Source organism: Enoplosus armatus, chromosome 11, assembly GCF_043641665.1.
Source record: "Enoplosus armatus isolate fEnoArm2 chromosome 11, fEnoArm2.hap1, whole genome shotgun sequence".
In the NCBI taxonomy this organism is placed as follows: domain Eukaryota; kingdom Metazoa; phylum Chordata; class Actinopteri; order Centrarchiformes; family Enoplosidae; genus Enoplosus; species Enoplosus armatus.
This window is the reverse complement of record NC_092190.1, coordinates 18,196,828-18,215,323: the sequence shown is the minus strand read 5'-3', so window position 1 is coordinate 18,215,323 and position 18,496 is coordinate 18,196,828. Positions and strand designations below refer to the sequence as shown.

The following is an 18,496-nucleotide window of genomic DNA, read 5'->3' as shown; positions in this document are numbered from 1 at the left end:
CACCTTCAAAGGGAGGCGTCTCATCTTGTACAGATATGTTCTGTTCCGAGCTCCTCCTGGATGCCTGGCCCCAAGGGAAAGATCCCCTGCCCTCCAAGAATCGGCAGGTTATTAGGGGGAGGATTTCCCATGGACATTGTCTCAGGTGAGGGGCTAGAATGAGAGTCATTCAAAGGCTTGGACCCATGAGGCCCATGTGGGCACAGTTCGACAGAGCAACATGGAGCCAAGTGGGCTCACCATCTGTAAAGACGGGGGTACAGCTCTGGTGCATAGCCAGCTGGGAAGTGGGAAACAGCCGGGGCCTTGGTGGCCTGAACCCTGTCAAATTATTTTTTCCGAAGCATATGAAGTGCCTCAGTGCTGGCTTAAATCCCAAAAGCTTTTATTCTCTGTAAAACACATCAGCCTAATTGAATATTTGCACACAATGGCACCACTCTCATGCCCCTGCACTCACATACTCCTCAGGATACATGTATGAATTTATCACCAGCTATTGATGTCTTCTTACACAGAGATCAGCTGTGGCCTACCCTTGTTTGTGAGGAAAAACACAGTTTCAGTGTACCTCTGCTTAGTTCAAAGAGATAATATTTTGAGTTCCCAAACATCCTCCTCTTCTCCCTTACGATCTCAGTTTCCCAGAACGTGTATTGCTGAGTTTTAAAGTTTCAAATCATTCTCCTTCTGTTGGCAGCTTTAACAGATTGAGTGCTAATTCTGGAGATTCAAAAAGATACAGTTAAATTGTTCTTCTTTTCCTCGAATACCATCTGAAGAGCACAAATTGGCCATCAAGACAAACACCTCGCAGGTTTGATGTAAAAAGAACACCAGTTTGTGGAGGTAGTTTCATACCTTTTAGGAATACATATCTGAACAAAGAAAACATTCAACTTTCTTACAAATGATGCAGATGTTTTTCTACAAATTAACTAGTACTTAGTATATCTATGATCTGTTACATAAAAGAAACCAATAGATCTAGCTGGTTTAACCTCCTAAGACCCAAGCTCTATCTTAATTTCTCTTTGCTATTTGGGCTTATTGGGACCTGTTAAGTATAAAAACTAAGCATCATCTGTTGACATGATGTGGTTCCGCATACAGGGACAATTTAGAATTTCCATATAAGCAGATGTAAGTATTATGATATAACCCAAAATGTGATGTCCACGCATGTGGATGCCAGGTCTTAGGAGGTTAAAATTAATTGTTTGAAACTAAAGCCTTATAAAGCACACAGAGCCGTGAGGACACAGCATGCCTGCTTGGCAGTGTGTTGAGCACAGATTTACACACTTACACACTCTCTCCATTTGACCTTTAAGTTCTGAATTTGCTGAGATAAAGTGTAGTCCCCCGACAGAGACGAAAGCGCCTGCTGGGAAATGTTTTCATCTCTCTCTCCCACCATTATGCACTTCTGTTTCTTTCTTTGCAATCACAAACATACTCTCTTTTCATCTGCCCTCCATCTCTCCAACCACACAGACCATAACATACTATCAACAATCTCATAGTTTAAACTCTCATCTATTGCATCCAACCTTCACTCAGCACCCAGGGACTTTATCCTCTGATCTATGATATTCATCACGAGCCACCGTCCTCTCATATTGCAGCTTATCTCCTGCAATCAACTTCCCACCGTCATATCAGCCATTGCACTGTATCTCCAAAGAGTGATCCTTAAACCCAAAGCAGGCGACAAGATAATGAATATAACATTAACTACAAACATCAAGGTAATTTACATTATATGCTTCATCACATCAATCCCTTCTAAAGAGGCATGTCTATTTCATTATATATCCTGTAGCATTTAAGGCAAGTCAAGCACTGCTTCACTCTAACATGCCAGCAAATATTTAACTGACTGCAGTGCACAGGAGGGTTTTATAATATATTATGGATGATAAAAATAAATATTTAACCAGCTGTGAGAACTGTTCTGATCTGATCTCAGACATATATCTAATATTATGCAGGTTACTGCCACATTTGATCAACTCCTGGTTATCACCACCGCTGCCAGCTGTTGTATCAACATTGGTTTAAGGTAAACATGTTGTTGGGACTGATCTCTTTAGCCATCCCTATCCTTTGCTTTCTTTATCTTTTAATCTCTCTAAACATGAGCTGCTGGCTACTTTTATGCTATCCCAGGTCCTTCACAAAAGCAGCAGGACTCCTCACTCAGTCCAAGAGAAGAAGAAGAGTTGGACAAAGTCGAAGAGGCATAAAGAAAGAGGTACAGCAAATGAAAAGCGTAGTCTTTTCTCTGGTTTACCTTTGTGAAAACATACAATCATCACACAACATTGGAATAAAGGAAAACCAGCTGGAAGACGTGACAAAATGCATCAGATAGGCCACAGCGTACTGCAGTCAAACTGTCTGATAACTACATTAAATTCTCTCACCAACAACTTTCCACTGAAGAGGTGTTCAGCACTTCTTGCACTTTTTCAAAACTTTGAATGCAATACGTCTGTATAACAATGTCGAACACAAGTTGCCATTTTACGCAGCTGCCATTCTCATCAGGTGACGATGCTCTGGTGGTGGGTGAGGTGTCCACAGGCTGCATACTGTAGGTATAGCTCATGTTTAAAGACAACAGCATCCCAGCAAAGCTTCACAGTGCCAATCACAAAATACATTCCCATACAGGGAAGATGGACTTGTGTGATGTATGTCTGTGTGTCAGCAGGTTACCTGAGGTGGGTGACTTGCTTCTCTCCATGTCAATGGACTGCTGGTTGTCAGAGAGTTCAGTAAGGCCTGCCGCAGCCAATGGCAGCCCAGAGGAAGAAAAAGTAGAATACAAACCATCTGTCAGATTATTTTAACCTTGTCAGCCGTACAGACTCAACAGAAGTCGGCTTGGTTGATGTCAGCCACGCAGAGCCCCAAGAAAGAACTTAGGGCAGAGTTTATCGACAATCTTTAGTTTATCATCTCTGGTAAACTGTATGAATCCCAGTTTTTAAATATTATTTGTGAAGGTGTGATTTTATGGGGATCATGTTAATAATATTTGACATTTGCAATTTACCCTTCCCCAGTGAACCTTTCATAGGATTAATTTTGTCTTCCAGGAGCAGAGTGGCTGAAATCTGATGTGACCTGCACTACAATCTGTTCAATACATACAACTTTATTTTGAATATCTATTTTATCTATTTATCTACAGTGCAGTACGTAGTGCAAATCACATGACAAAGTGGCACATACAATCAAAACACAAAACGGAACAACCACGAACTTGATCAGATCTGATCAGGATCTGATCAAATCTGATCACATGCACCAAGCACAGGCCAGAATGAGAAGTCATCCCTTTTTAAAAACCCACCACAAGTGCTGAAATTTCTAATTCTTGTTCATTTCAGTCTGACTACAAATGCAGGGTGTTAAAGTCGCGCTCATTATGGCTTCATTAACAGCCTCACTGAGTCGTCACAGTTCAAAACATTTTGATTAATTTAATTATTTCTCTTCAGTAAAAGTTTCCAGCAAAACTTCTTAATACAAATTTTCCTTCAATCATTTACACTTGCTTTACAAATGACAAAGAGACTCTGATTAAACCTTTATTGTAGAATAAAATGAAGAATTCCTTTGTAATCATCAACTAAAAGCACACATTTTAGTTTCGCTAGGCCCAGTGGATAAAAAAGGCTTTATTCACCCCACTAACTATGCTTGAGTTAAAATATACATCACATGGATCATATAATATTTATAGCTGCCCTTACTTAACAGACTCAAAGGACATACAGTTGGACATGACTGGAATAGGGCAGTTCTTTTTTATATAGCAAAATACAGATATGAAGCAACCACTTTCATTCCAATCATCTCTTTGGTTTGTCCCTTTGCTTTCACTCAACAACATCTTTCCTCAGTCCCTATGGCAACCATCTCTACCACCAAAACACTGCCCAAACCGCCCCGCACACAAACACAGAGTCCCCCAGCCTTTTGGAAGGCCCGACTTACTCTGATAGGATGTACGGATCCTTTTCTTTGAATCTGAATAAAAGTTAGACAGGCCACGCATGCAAAACTCTGTCAGGCAGGACCGCATGCCCACACCAGCAGCCACAGAGTCACCAAAAGGTGGGAGGAGAAGGAGAGGGAAGGAAGGAGTGGTGGAAAAGATGGAGGGCAGGGATAAAGAGCGAGAAGTGTAGGTGGAGATTTAGGGCAGGGAGAGTTGAGAGCGGACAGGGAGGTGGGAAAGAGAGAAAGGGGGCAGAGAGGTGTATAAGTAAGTGTGACAGAAGGAATGGAGGTAGAAAAGAGAGAAAAGAAAGAAACAAGGTAAGGAGGGACAGAATGTGGAGGTAAAGTAAGAAAGGAAAGATGGATGGGGAGGGAATGGAGTTAAGAAAGTTTAGGACGGAGGGGAGGGAGGGGACGAAAAAGGAGGGAAGGGGGAGAGAGAAGAACACACAGGCTTAGAGTGGAAAAGAAAGTGAGAGCAAGCAGCAACCGAGTTAGTGTCAGGGAAGGAGAGACAAGATATACCCGCTGCTGCTGCAAACCCCAGAAAACGCCGATGTGATTGGTCATTTTCACAGGAAGTAAACTACTGTGTTGACAGGCAACATATCATTACGCACAAAGCAGCATCAAAATAATTACTTTACATTTTGTTTCCATAGGCCTACTGTCCTAACATGTTAAGGCTGGTATTAACAATGCATTATGCTATAACTAGAGAAGCACACCGAAAACGATCAATAATTAAGCATCATTTTATGAAATGAATACACTAAATTTGACTGACATATATATAGTATACGCATACACATATGTGTGGTGACAACATCTAAAAATGTTGTGTGAAGGACAGAAAACTATGTTTTAAAAGAGAAGAGGCCAGCAGCTTAAAGATAGTTAAGCAAGTGCCATGTATTTTGTTTGGCCTTTTGACTGTGTTTTTAGTTTTGCCTTCAGTATTTGTTAACTCCATCATAACAAGTGCTTGAGATCTTAACACCACCACCTGGGGTACAGAAAAAGGGCACAGTTGTGCGTCGTTATTTTTCCTTCCGTCTCTAAATTGATTTTAAAGACCCAACACAGAAAGACTTTTACAAAAGAGGAAGTTGGGAACAATAAGTGCTGTGGTAATCAATAAAAGCACTTTATGCAAGAGAAAATGAAAGGAGAAAAGCTGGAAGTCATCCCTCCATCTAGCTTGATATTCTCCTTCACACTAATCCTGAATACAGGTAAAGCATTTCCAGCTACACTGGTGGGAATTATGTAATAAGAAAGCTCAGTACTTTAAATTGCTTAAAGGACCTCAGACATCTAAAATATTAAACCACTGCTATGCCCTCAAATCCAGAGGTTAGTGTGCAGCGAAATAAGAAAGGTGTGGCCTGTGTTTTAGACTGTACGGTGGGGCTGAAGATCTTTACAGTAAGAAAGTATAAATAACAGGCCTCAAAGACCATCACCAGCCAAGATCAGTAGCAGAGAAAAGGGAGGCAGGGGTCAGGAAGTACAACGAGACCTCTGTGGCTTTTGACTATAGATCTATGCTCAAGCAGGACTAAAAACAGAAAGGACAGAGAAATCAAATGACAACATGCATAATAATGCCGACGTGGAATGACACGCAGCCTGTTAACATGCACTTCATATCAGAGTGCAGATCTGTGACAGGCATACTGACATGGACGGGTGTTTTTGTCTTTGTATGTTATTATGTGAGAGAAAGAGAGCAAAGAGAGGAAAGAAACCAGGTTGGACTGATGCAGGTTTTTTAATGCTGATACAGACACTAGACTATATTTTCTGCAAATAGCCAATATCTCTAAATTTGACCCCTTTCATGTCAATTTACTCCAAATACTTACTTGTGTTTGGTGTTTACCAGAGATTTTCATTCCTATCAGGGTAAAAAAGCCTCTGTAACAGCTGTTAGACCATTTGACATCAACTCTGAAACGCGGGCAGTGGTGGAAGTATTCAGATCCTTTACTTACGTAAAAGGAGAAATACCGCAAGCACTACATCCACCTTCAGTTAAGTAAAATAACTGAAGTGCTACCACAATATAGTTAAATATCAAAAGTAAACACTCGTTATGGCCCCTTTTAAATTGGGATATCATTATATATTTTATATTCTCTAACCAGTGGTGGGAGCAGTATTCAGATCCTTTACTTCAGTAAACACAATAAAATACTTGCATGCAATATTTTAACTAGGACAAATTGTATTATAAGAAAAATGTGCTTAAAGTATTAAAAGTAAAAGTGTGCAGTCGAATGGCTGAATTATTTACTTCTTAACTTTAATGTTGAAGCTGGTGGAGGTGAAGTTTAACTAACTTACTATACTATACTGATGGTCAGTTTAAACTGTAACAATATTCAAAATCAATATTTTTAATTAAAATATTGTTCCTACAGTAAGTACTATTCTTGAGCAAAGATATTAATTCATCCTTGATTGGAATCTGGTCAAACTGTCCCTAATGAGTAGGGGAAGCCCTTAACTTGATCAATACTATGTGCAGAGGTATTGATCAACCATACAGGAAATATAATTAAACCACCTGCATCATTGATTTCAGATTATTCCGGATATATAGATCAGATTTGCATTATGGATCAGTCTAACCTTAGACAGAAGAGACAAAGAGGAAGGAGACAGAAGAAGTAGGAAGAAGAAACAACTGCAGAGGTCGAGGGAGAGAGGACAGCAGTGTAGAAAAAAGATGATAGTCTGGATGTAAAGACTACATTGACACCTTACTGTGTGGCTGCACAGTGAGTGTTAGTAATGTACGTGCATGTATGTGTGTGGCAGGATCCTGGAGGTGCACGTGTGTGTGTGTGCTACCTGAGGTGGACTGTCTGTTCCTGCGGGGGGAGCGGGTAAGGCGTTGGTAGGGGTCGGCGGCTCCATACAAATCCAGTGTTGACATACACAACAGGATGGTTTTCTGCAAGTAGTCCACCACCGCTAGGCCATTACAGTTCCCAAACGCCAAACTGGACACACACAAACACAGCAAGGAGGCACGTGCACATGCACAGACACACACAGACATTTGCATTTACATGGAGGAGAAAGGGACATTTACGCTGTTGGCAGATTTATTTCACCAGGTTATTCTCTTGACATCAAATGTGCTACATGTAAAACTATCAAACACTGTCAAATTAACTTTGACATTTTGGTGTAATTAATGTCAACAAAAGCCTGTATTTAGCTCACATTGCTGTTGCTGCTGTTTTTGAATAATAATGACAGATTTCCCATAAGCCCCATTGCCACCTGCTACCCCTCTCTGCTCCAGAGCCTCTGGCTTAGCTGATCAAGAGAAACTTGTTGGCAGTCATTTTTCTGTTTGTCTTTGTACCAAAGATGGTCCAGTTGTTCCGGCACAGAGCAGAATTAGACAATATTCACAACAAATGACTCCATCGGTGGTCTATCAATTCAAATTATAAAATAAGTGAGGCAAATACGTAAATGTCACTCAAACTTGCCGCTGCCCAGTCCATCATGATTACACTTTTGAAAACACATCATTCAGAATACACTAGAAAACCAACAAGTGTAAAGGCAGCAGTGGCCATAGCCTGCCCTTATCCAACTTTTCAGTACAAGCAACATTTAGATAAAGCTTGAGCCTCACAACATAAACAGTGAAAAATACGTCACCAGGAAAGCATGACATTCATAGATCAAAGTACTGTAAGAAATATTTTATTTTCCTTTTGTGTGAGTCTAAATGTGTGTGTGTGTGTGTGTGTGTGTTTTCAAAGTAGATGTGAAGGAGCAAGCGAAAAAGAATTAAACAAAATAAATCAATTTCCGCTATTCTATACAAGCTGTGAATAGCTTTAGAGGAGAGACGCAAATGATGGCCCTGCCTTGACCCATAAAGAGCTTTTAAAAAGAGGTGTTTTTCTTTTCACAGCAAAACCATACAAGTGGTCTTACAGCACTGAGGAAGTCATTCGACTTCTCTTCAACACCAACACAATATGTTTTAATAATTTTCAAAATTTGAAAACTGAATTGTATAAAAATAAAATGTCAACCATTACTTACAGTCAACATCAGGTACTTTACAAAGTATCACAATTAAATCTAAAACGAAGGAAAACAAAGGACAGAAGGACAGACATAAATTATGACATGTCACTCCATTTTCACCAGTGTCTAGGTGCAGACTCGGGTCCAGGCTCTCCCTACATGCACAATAACACACACATACACACATTCACATGACAGACCGGCCTGTTCAACCTTCCATCTCCACGTATCTCGCTGATTCTGCTCCTGACAACTGCTATTAACGCACTTTATTCAGTGTTGCAGCGATGTACACAGAAAATATGTTTGTTTGTTTTCTGATTGGCTGGCAGGTGTTAAATTTGTATGTCAGGACATCTCAAACCAAGTTACAGGAAACAGTTTAAATACTGTTCTAACCCTGAGCTCTAATCATATTAACTGCAGAAAATAATAGCAACAATACTAACCCTAACCATGTAGGGGTAAATGTACTACAAATGTACTATAAACTTCAACTCTACCCTTATCCATAATTTTTGTATGTCAGAACAGCTTGTTGTGGATTATCACTTGTTAAACTATTACTAAACTAATAATGCTACTGTAATATCTGCTTGGTGTTGCTAACTGCTGGTGGTAATTTCTATTCATTGGCCTGCGACCACGGCGGTATTGCAACCTTATACAGTTTTATACCGTATGCAGTATTTCTATAACACTCAAGAAAACTCAACAAATTCAAATGGAGAAACAGGCCAATGGAGACACAGATACACAGACAGATGGGTAGAACTATGCATACACACAAGCATGCTGTGTGCGCTTTAGGGTCTGTGCGTTAGATGATTTCTGGAAGTTTAAGTATGAATCACTGTCAAACTGTCCCCTCTTGCTGCCATTTGGAACCACCAGCTTGCTTTGTTACACCTTTAATAAACAAAACTATCTGGTGCTTAGCTAGGTTGAACCAAAGCTATGGTGTAAACCAGCCATGTACAGTTTCTCAGCTGTTAATAAAAAAATGCCTTCTTGGTCTCTCAGGTGTAGTATTGGTTTCCTATATCTGCTTCACTTCCAATAATACTGTTATGAGACCACTACAAAGCTGAAGAATCTTGTTCAGTTTAAGGTACCATTGCACCATGACAATAAGCACAGATCTCACAAGGCATCCAGCTTTCTCCAAAATACATATGTGCAAACTCCTCTAAACTATAACAGGGTTTGTAACAGGGATTGCTGTCCCGAGTGCAGACTGGCAAAGATATGGAACCCGACCAGCATTAGGCACAAATAATGAAAAAATGCCATGTTCCTAATCTAGAGAGACTTATGAATAGTCACACAGATGGATAGGAAGACCAGCTGACAGACAGACTGCAATGCGTCTAGAGACTTACAGGCCATAGGCAGAGTTGATGTCCAGGCTGGTGATCTGCTGGGGAGGCTCTCCATCTACCCACAGCAGCTGGATAACCAGCTCTGCCTGGTAGCCAGGAGGGACCCGAACCACCCGGTCCTTCACCCTGAAACAGAGTTTATGTTTAGAGTTTAGAGCACAGGGTAATATACATACAGTACTTAGTGAGAAAGAGACACACAAACATGCTTGCTTCCATCATGAAGATTCACTGGAAGTGTTAATAATGAATAGCTACATAGCCAGTATGCACGGAAATGCAGTTGAAACAGATAAGGTTGACAGATAATCATATATATCTAAAACAATTTAAAACAGCACAAGATATTGAACATTGCAAAGGTTTTAGACAAACCAAATCTGGTGACGTGTCTGCCATCAGGTTAGGATGCAAAATTATGGATCCCGCCAGCGTTGTAGGCTTTAACAGGCTAATGACGGCACTTTGAATTTAGTCAACAAATACCCGATGACGACATAGAGGGTAACATACTTTTATATACCTTCATCCCCTGACACATTAGAAATTGTAGTGCAAACACTAAGGCGTCGCCAGTTTAGATTTGACCCTACATTAATGTCACAAGCAACAAAAAATAAATAAAAAATTAGAATCAACAGTGTTTACTTTACTGTAAGTTGGATCTTATCATTTATCACAATGACTGTTACATTCTTTATTGACGGAGGTGGGTCATTGTTCTCCTGTTTCAAGCTAGATAGTTAGTCTGTTTGATATAAATATTAAGTTTGGCTACAATTGCCACTAGACGGAGGGTCCTCTCCGCTTACGTTACATCAATATGCCAATAATTGTGCATTACTGTAATGTTCTCATACACAATTCCTTGCACACTGCGACCAAATTATTTGTTAAAACGGATAATTGTTGTTATTTGTTGTAGATAAACTATGTAATGCGTGAGGAGATCTTACTTAAGGCAGGGGATGCTGTCTTTTATACCCTCAGGTGTCCCACTGCTGGGGCTAGCTGGGTGTTGGTGGTGGGGGGAGTGGGAGCCGGGCTCTGAGAAGCAGGGGTTGTTTTCATTCTCGGATGGAGAGATGACGTCCTCCGACTCACACTGTAGGCGCACGTCTAGTGACTGAGGATGACACAGATACAAAGATATAGATCAATCTACCAAAACACAATGCTCAGTTCATAAGATGTTTCTGAAAGAGAGTCACTTAAGATTTCGGAGCAGGAGTTTGTAAGAAACGCTTTGGACCTTACTTGCCCTCCTTGTAACTCACTCCTTTTATTTTGATTCTCATCTCACTCACCACTATCTGAGTGTTGGCATCATATTTGCTGAAGCGATACAGGATGATGTGGGCTGAGATGCCAACCACACAGAAGATGCGACTCTGGGGGCACCAGCTGACCATCTGAATAGCGAAGGGGTCTTCCTCCACCAACTCGGCCGCCCGGCCCTCACCTGGCTTTGGCTTCTCAAACACTTTGGAGGTCTTCAGCTTGTACAACATCTGTAGCGTGACTGGTTGGAGAAATTTCATTTTGGTGAAAATATTGTAAATGCAAAATAACTCCACCCCTGGCAGCACCTACGCTATGAAGGAATATGTCGCCCAGTACAACGGTGATTGTAGCGGACTTCTGTGGTACGGGTGGATAAGCTTTATCAGGCCATGGCTACACAAACATATAGGTATATGTATATATATATAAATTCACTGTTGGTTTTGGTCTTCACACTGGATTTTCATGATAATGATAAAAAGACAAAATAACAGCAGCCATATCATTTAAAAGCCCCATCATCTGCCTTTGGATTCAGTTTTGCAGAGGTCTTTACATTTGGCTATTCTCCACCATCCAGATAACAATACTATTTTCATTCTATTCGTCTCTACTCTCCATTTGGTGAGCCTTGTTCACCATCCACGGCTATGACTAGTGCAGCTGTATACAATGCATTAGGCAAGTAATGTGACTGGCTGAGAGGAAAGTGATTATCACCACAGCCCTCTGATTTATAATGCATTTCACCCTTATACCTCACACAAAACTGTGCTGAGCCTTTATCATCAAAAACAGCTAAGGTGCTCTGTCAGTATGTGAATAGCATATTATTCCACATTTATGAACATTTTGAGGTCTAACATGTTATTATCACAGAACGTTAGCATACTAGCTAACTTACATGCCAAGATATAGAGGCTTTAGGCTGTAGGGTTTGTCTGAATCCTGAGGGTCTGTTAGGCGGGGATAAGCTCATATCACTGAGCAATCAATCCATAGCAAGACAGTTAAACAAAATGTAGCTCAGTGTAACTTCAGTGTAGCTCAGAGACCACGACAAAGACAGAACAGCTGAGAGAGAGGACTTACTTGCAGATGCGTCCCAAAACTTAATTGATCCGTCAGCATGTCTGAAGAAAGAGAGAAGATCGTTTTTTTTGTCTATTTTTATTAATTAATTAATTAGTGGGTTTAATTACTCTAAGAATAAATCAGAAAATGCAGGGGAAATATAGGGCATTCAATTCATTTTTCATACTGTGTAGTAAAGAGAAAATATCTCCATGTTGGCCTCATATGGCTAGACTGCTGTTGATACCTGAGCGTGTTGCCGAGAAGCAGACACCACCCAGTGTACATGCTTCAGAGCAGGTTAACACCTCTGTCAACCACTTACAATGCAGTATGGCCCCAGGGTGTGCTGTGCTGGGTTGGCACAGATGGAAATCAAACTTATAAAGCACTATAAACACAAAATATACATCACAGTCATTCATTGTGATGGGGGTGTGACTGCACATTTATTTCTAGCTTGGGATAATGGTCGTCATGTGACTTAGAAGATCTTTCTGTACCTTCAAAACATTGCTGTCGACTCACCCTGTGATGATGATCTCGGGGTAGGTGCGGGAGCCTAACGTCCACGTTCCTCCGCTGATCGGCCACTCCTGACGTGGTTACAGACAGAGTGTTGATTATTTTGAAAACCCAATCACATCATCTTTTGTTTTTTGGTAAGGTTTCCCTTTATTCCAAAAACACATGCTTTCAAAACTGTCCAGATAGTTCATAGCAGCAATTATTTTGTAAAGCAGGATTTTTCATTCACATTGCAGTTTAATGTTGTTAACCTTGACAGATCAGAAACAGACATGTTTTGTTTCTCATAAAAGTGCCACAGCAGTGGTCTGCACAGGCACACCATTATACAAGCTCTTTTATATATATATATATATATATATTTATTATTATTTTTTTTTTTTACAGTATCTGTCAACAACATATCAAGAAATCACTTTGAGAACATTACTAAAAAGATTGATTTTTTTACTTAAAACCTCACAACATGCTCAAACATTTTAAGTAGAATTAATTACCAAAGAAGACAAATGCATAACAAAAGGAGGGTATTCCTTCTACATATTTCCCCTTCCCTACCTTTTGGCTGTAGCCGGTCTTCTTGTGTTTAGCTCCTATAGAGTAGAGGATGGGGATAATGTCGGGTGGACACTCTGCAAAATAGGCTGTGCAGGTAACTGGAGACTCGTGGACGTCCATGGGGTAAGGGTTCTCAAAGACAGGGAAGCTGGAAGATACATGCATATGATATGCTGTAGTACAACTAAAACTTAAATAACTATAACTTAAATAATTAAACGGGCAGATTAATTCAATGAAATCAGAAAAATGAGGACGCATACTGTGTCAGCTATTAGATCTACACCACCTAGGTGCAGGTCACTGACTTATTTATAATGGATAATTCAAACACAATTAGCAGCTGACAATGTCGACAAAGACAATCTGGACGAGTTATCCTCCTCATCAAGACATATTTATATCAAACAGCTTTAATTAGGTAACCTAATTAACTAATTAACCTAATTTATACCCCCTGACTCACACTGTAGGCCTACTTTATAGTGTTTTGCTAATATTCAAATATAGTCCCTGAATTTAGGTGTTAATCTGTCAAAACTGCACTACATTAACACCTTTCACCTTCACCTTCATTCCTTCCAATTGTGATAACAAACATTTTCCTTGAGAGGAACGTGACATGTCTCATGTTATTCAAAGGACAACATCTGACCTCTCTTTCACCCTGAAGTATATATTCGAGTGGCAATGGTCAGTTCTTTAACTCTTTCAGTTTGTTATTGGCCGTGACAGGATTTGGCTTATGGATGAATAGTGTAAGTAGTGCTTTTTCCCGGAGGTGATAACAGGCGATATCATCTCACGGCAAAAGTTGAGTGTGGGACTCATTTTGCTATCAGTCACATGCAGTTTATCTGCTGGAGGGCGTGCTCATATGTGAAACACATACTTGCTCTGTGTCAGATCCACCACGATTAAGTCCTTCTCCAAAAGCACCACCACCGCGTAAGGCTCCTGGACCTCTGTAAGATACAAAGCCAAACTGAAGAGGATAATGCTTAATCCATATTTACGCCTGTAACAACCACACATATAAATATTGTAGACTTTTTAAAGTGTTTTTAGGATAAAATTTCACTTGTCTACAGCCCTCTTTATTGTCTCTGTCATTGTCTCTGTATACACTCACCGTTGTTGTATGGAGTCTCGCAGAGTGCCATGAACTCCACGATAGGATAGTCCATCTCCAGCACAGTGATTGCCTTGCCGTGCATGATGGTTAACGTTGGCCGCCGTCCTGCTTTGTCATATGAAAGACCCCCAGAGAAGATAACAAAAGGCTCGCTGTTGTGGAGGGAGAACAGGACTTTAGGAAGACTTGGTCTGTGTCAATGCTAGTAGTTGAAACTGACCAGACAAATAATGAAATAAATGACAGAATGAATGAATAAATCAATTAATCAGTCACGTAAACTATTTATAAGACATGTGGCTTAAAATCTATTTATAAGCCACTTACTATTAGCCACTGACTAAGTGAAATAAATGAAAAAAAGTAAATAAATAAAATCTAGCTGTACGTATAAATTAAATATTTTGTTTGGTGCTTCTCTCGTTTATATCATTATTCTATTCCTAACTGTATAATTTATTACAATTAAAATGTGTACTTTCACTCACCCGTCCCCACATTTTAAGGGTCTACAACCTTACAATTGTTTTGCCAAAAACACAACTGCTTTTTCCTTCAGGTTGTCACCAAGCGTGGTGTCATAAGCTACCATCATGTTAATTCACCACATGATGAAATAACCACAGGATAAATCTCTCTGTGATAGTATTCAAATCATAATGTAGAATAATCAGGAAACTTAAGGCTTAATGAAATGATGGATCTGAACATTTGCTTAAAAAGCACACACCTGTTCCTCGAGGTCTTGTACTCCACTTTGAGTATGGGTTTACATGACTCCTTTCTCCCATCCTTCTGTATCTTTCCTGAATTAGAGGAAAGAGCAAAATAATTGTAAGCAAGTTGATCAGGTTATTTTTTGTGTAACATTAAATAAATCTAAGCACACTGTAGTTACATGTCATTCCAAATACCCACAAGAGCAGAACATGCAAAGGGAAACTGCCACCTGATAAGAGAACAAAATCACAGTAACTTGAGTTATATAATGGTCAATGGTCCAATGCACCACTCAACGCAACAGCAAGAAACATAAGTAAAAAAAAAATCAAGATATGATAAATAAAAACAACAAAGACAGTTATAAAAACTATAAGAACAATTATAAAGAAACAACTATAATTTACAAGTTCACAGAACGGACAAAGGAATTATACGGCATTGCACACAGGTAGATATAGGTATTGCACCATTTGTTATGTGTGGATTGTCCATTTCGGTGTGTGTGGTCTACTGGGAGCAGTGCTGATTGTAGAGCCTGACAGCAGCAGGGAGGAAAGACCTGCGGTACCTCTCCTTCACACACCAGTAGTCATGCTGTAGTTGCCAGGAATGATATTATATTTGGATATAATATCTGGAGTTAGCAAATATGTTTAATGCATGAAATACAAACTGCATTGCATTTCTTACATATACGTAGATATACTTTATGTATGTGTGATTTCAGGTGGTTTTAAGTTGTTCACACATTGCTTCTAATCCTCTATCTGTGTCTGACAGTCAAAGCTCTGGGTGACAGTGACTTATCATCACTGATAAGGCTCAAAGGTAGAGGATTACAACACACACTGAAATGTCAAAGCAGGAAAGGACAGAGAGGGGGGAAAGGGAATAGCAGAAAAATAAGAGGGAATGGCCAAACCTCTTGGTAATGCTTTGATAGCGGTCAAACCCACAGATTTACCCATAACATAGTCCAAGCATCCGAGCATGGCTCCCATCTCACATTTGTGACAACTGTAGTTTTATTCTTTCAATTTCTGTGCACCTGTCTATCACCTCTAACTCTATTTTTGTTATCCTGTTTTTTGTCTCTGTTCCCTTTTCTGCTCTTTCCATCTTCTGTGTCCTTTCACCTTATAGCCATCGCCGTCCTCCTCCTTCCCTGCAGGTTATACAGCTGTCCACATTCATTAGTGCAAGCCTAAGCTCAAACTGTTCATTTATCTTTAAGAGACAAAAATAAACTAACAACAACTGGGCAAAGAAATCCTTTGCTTATACTAGACTCCCCATCTCTGGTTAAGCTACTTGTTTCTTCAAAATGCTGGAAAACAAGATTATAATTAGAAAGCATATAATACAAAAAGTGACATGAGGCTGGATGATTGCTATGGCTAATGGCCTCGCTGTGGCATTGTCGCTGTTGTTAGTGGTAATACAATTCTTTTGTGTTGTCGGTGGAGAGCTCCTACAGCAGGCTCAGACCGAGGTGGACAGCAGGCCTCCATTCTTCCTCTAGCTCACAGCATGACATCTGAGCACAACAAATAGCACAACCAGTGACAGCAGCACCCAACCAGCAAGGCAGGCACAGAACCAGACAAAGTGAATTTGAGCACTGAGGCATTTACATAAGATGGCAAATCACCACAGATGCGATAGGTGTGTCCTGCCAGAATCAGTTCATTTATCTACTTTGGAACAGAATAAGTTAATTTGTTTACTACTAGAACCGACTGTTTCATTCCCAGGAGATGACTGTTTACGCTTCCTCTTTTTCTTCTATTTAGTTCGCCTCTATTCATTTTCAGCTCCCTCTGTCCTCTTCCTTCTGCTTCCTTTCACTCTCACCCTGTGCAACACTAAATATCTGACAAATATCTGGCACATAAACAATGTAGTGGCATTTAAGCACGTCTTCAGGCCTTTTGCCCTGTCCCTAACATTCATCGCCCACGTCCTTCCCTCTCTTGCCTTCCTGTTCTGTGATTTTGCCAGAGATCACAGCACACAGCACAGGGACTATTCATCAGCAGAGATCTGACAAGGTCAGGATGCTCTGCCAGTACACAAACCACGCCAGAGTGGGAGGGAAACCGAGGGAGGACTAGTCAGTGGGAGTGTACATAGAATTGCATGAGGCGTGGAAGTCATTCAACCAAACCGGTGTTGAAGTATTCTCACCTGACAGCCAACTATTCTAAACCTGAGATGACAAACATCACACATCACAATGACATGTCATTTTCAGATTTGCTTAGTCATGCATTCAAAATGTGAAGACACCTGGCAATGAGCTTTGTCTGAATAACACAGAGTTGATGGCTGGTTACCTTCACACAAAATACCACTCCACACAAGCAGCTGCATTTGGGCATCAAACCCTTGATAACCAGGAGTGGCCACAGAAATTCAAGTATGTTGACAGTATGTTATTAAGGTTTGTGATACATAACGCGTGCCAGAGGGACAAGTTCCATTCTGTTACCATACAGGTTAGAGCCACCTATCATCTGATGCAGTTCATTATTTGTAAACTAAAATAAACAGGTGAACCATTCCCTTGATGATTAACTCCACTGAAAAGCCTATCAACTTTTTCATTTCCAAAATTGAAATATTTTGCACATACTAATAGCTGCTATGTGATGTTTTAATTTGCATTAAATGCCTTTAACTTTAGAGGTCTAACAAATTTTTCATATAAAATAGAACACAAACATTTGTAATTCTACAACTCAGAACTAAAATAGACATGAAACTGGAGTTCTTCTTTGCCTAAATGTCCTGTAACTGTTTGAAACTCAACCCATTGACAACCTGTGAAGCATTAATTCATTCTACAATAAACATATCAAATCAGGTTTATCGACATTTGGAGTTTATTCTATTTCAGTCTTCTGTGTTAGGTAACAGCTCAAAGACTCAGTTTTATATGTATTTTTTTAAAAGAAAAAAAACACCATGTCTCACCGTGAGGGAAGGTGACCTGGAATGGCTTGGTGGTGTTTCTGAGGTTCCACAGCGTCAGGCTGCCGTCTGAGTGACTGCACATGAACTGCTTTCCTTCATGATGCCAGCTGACTGAATGGATGGCCTGATGACCAATGAGACAGAGGGAACATGTCATATACAGTATATGTCCAAATGTTAAAGATTAGTTTAAAATGTTACAGAATCTTTCTTTACTTCAATTAGGAGACAAAGGTAAAAAAAAAAGAAAGAAAAAAGAATCCTTCTAAAATGTATTAGCAAACAAGAAACTTACATACATTTGTTATACTGTAAGAAAAAAAAAATGCACTTGACAATTATCTCATGCACACAGTTATAAAGTCTCACAAACCACATCTGCTCCACAACCTGTCGAGCTCTATCAAGTATGCTATAAATAAATACTGCAAAATCTGGTCTGTGCGGTTTCTATGTGGAAAAGAAGACACCATAAGGGACAGCATGCAAGATTTCAACTGCATGTAACACAAAAACACAACATTCCTCTGGGGCTTTGATATGACTGGTAATTTATATTTATGGCTCTGTGGTAGCTTTCCAGCTCTGAAAACTGAGACACCTCAGCTAGGTACAGGTGGAAAAGGTCATTTTCAAGCCAAAAACAACAAATGACAAAGCAGTGATGACGCTCAGAGCACAAGCTTCCCTTTCTTTCGTTGCCTTGCATTCACTGCTTCTCTGCTGCTGTCTTTTAAACCCTCAATCTACCTGC

The 18,496-nt window shown here is 40.0% G+C and overlaps 1 protein-coding gene across 2 annotated transcripts in view; it reads right to left on the bottom strand.

The window, feature by feature from the left end:
- Positions 1-18,496, bottom strand: part of stxbp5l (syntaxin binding protein 5L) — a 120,902-nt gene that overhangs the window by 23,600 nt on the left and 78,806 nt on the right. Inside the window, exons 8-20 of one of the 2 annotated variants that reach the window (XM_070914314.1) lie at positions 17,743-17,866; positions 14,774-14,849; positions 14,041-14,195; positions 13,801-13,873; positions 12,909-13,056; positions 12,351-12,418; positions 11,841-11,881; positions 10,772-10,986; positions 10,421-10,590; positions 9,465-9,590; positions 6,874-7,028; positions 4,012-4,080; positions 2,725-2,790 (exon numbers count right to left, since the gene is read on the bottom strand). In XM_070914314.1, the coding sequence (XP_070770415.1) occupies positions 2,725-2,790; positions 4,012-4,080; positions 6,874-7,028; positions 9,465-9,590; positions 10,421-10,590; positions 10,772-10,986; positions 11,841-11,881; positions 12,351-12,418; positions 12,909-13,056; positions 13,801-13,873; positions 14,041-14,195; positions 14,774-14,849; positions 17,743-17,866 (1,486 nt within the window). The remainder of the gene's footprint in view (positions 1-2,724; positions 2,791-4,011; positions 4,081-6,873; positions 7,029-9,464; positions 9,591-10,420; positions 10,591-10,771; positions 10,987-11,840; positions 11,882-12,350; positions 12,419-12,908; positions 13,057-13,800; positions 13,874-14,040; positions 14,196-14,773; positions 14,850-17,742; positions 17,867-18,496) is intronic. The other variant, XM_070914315.1, reaches the window with a different exon arrangement.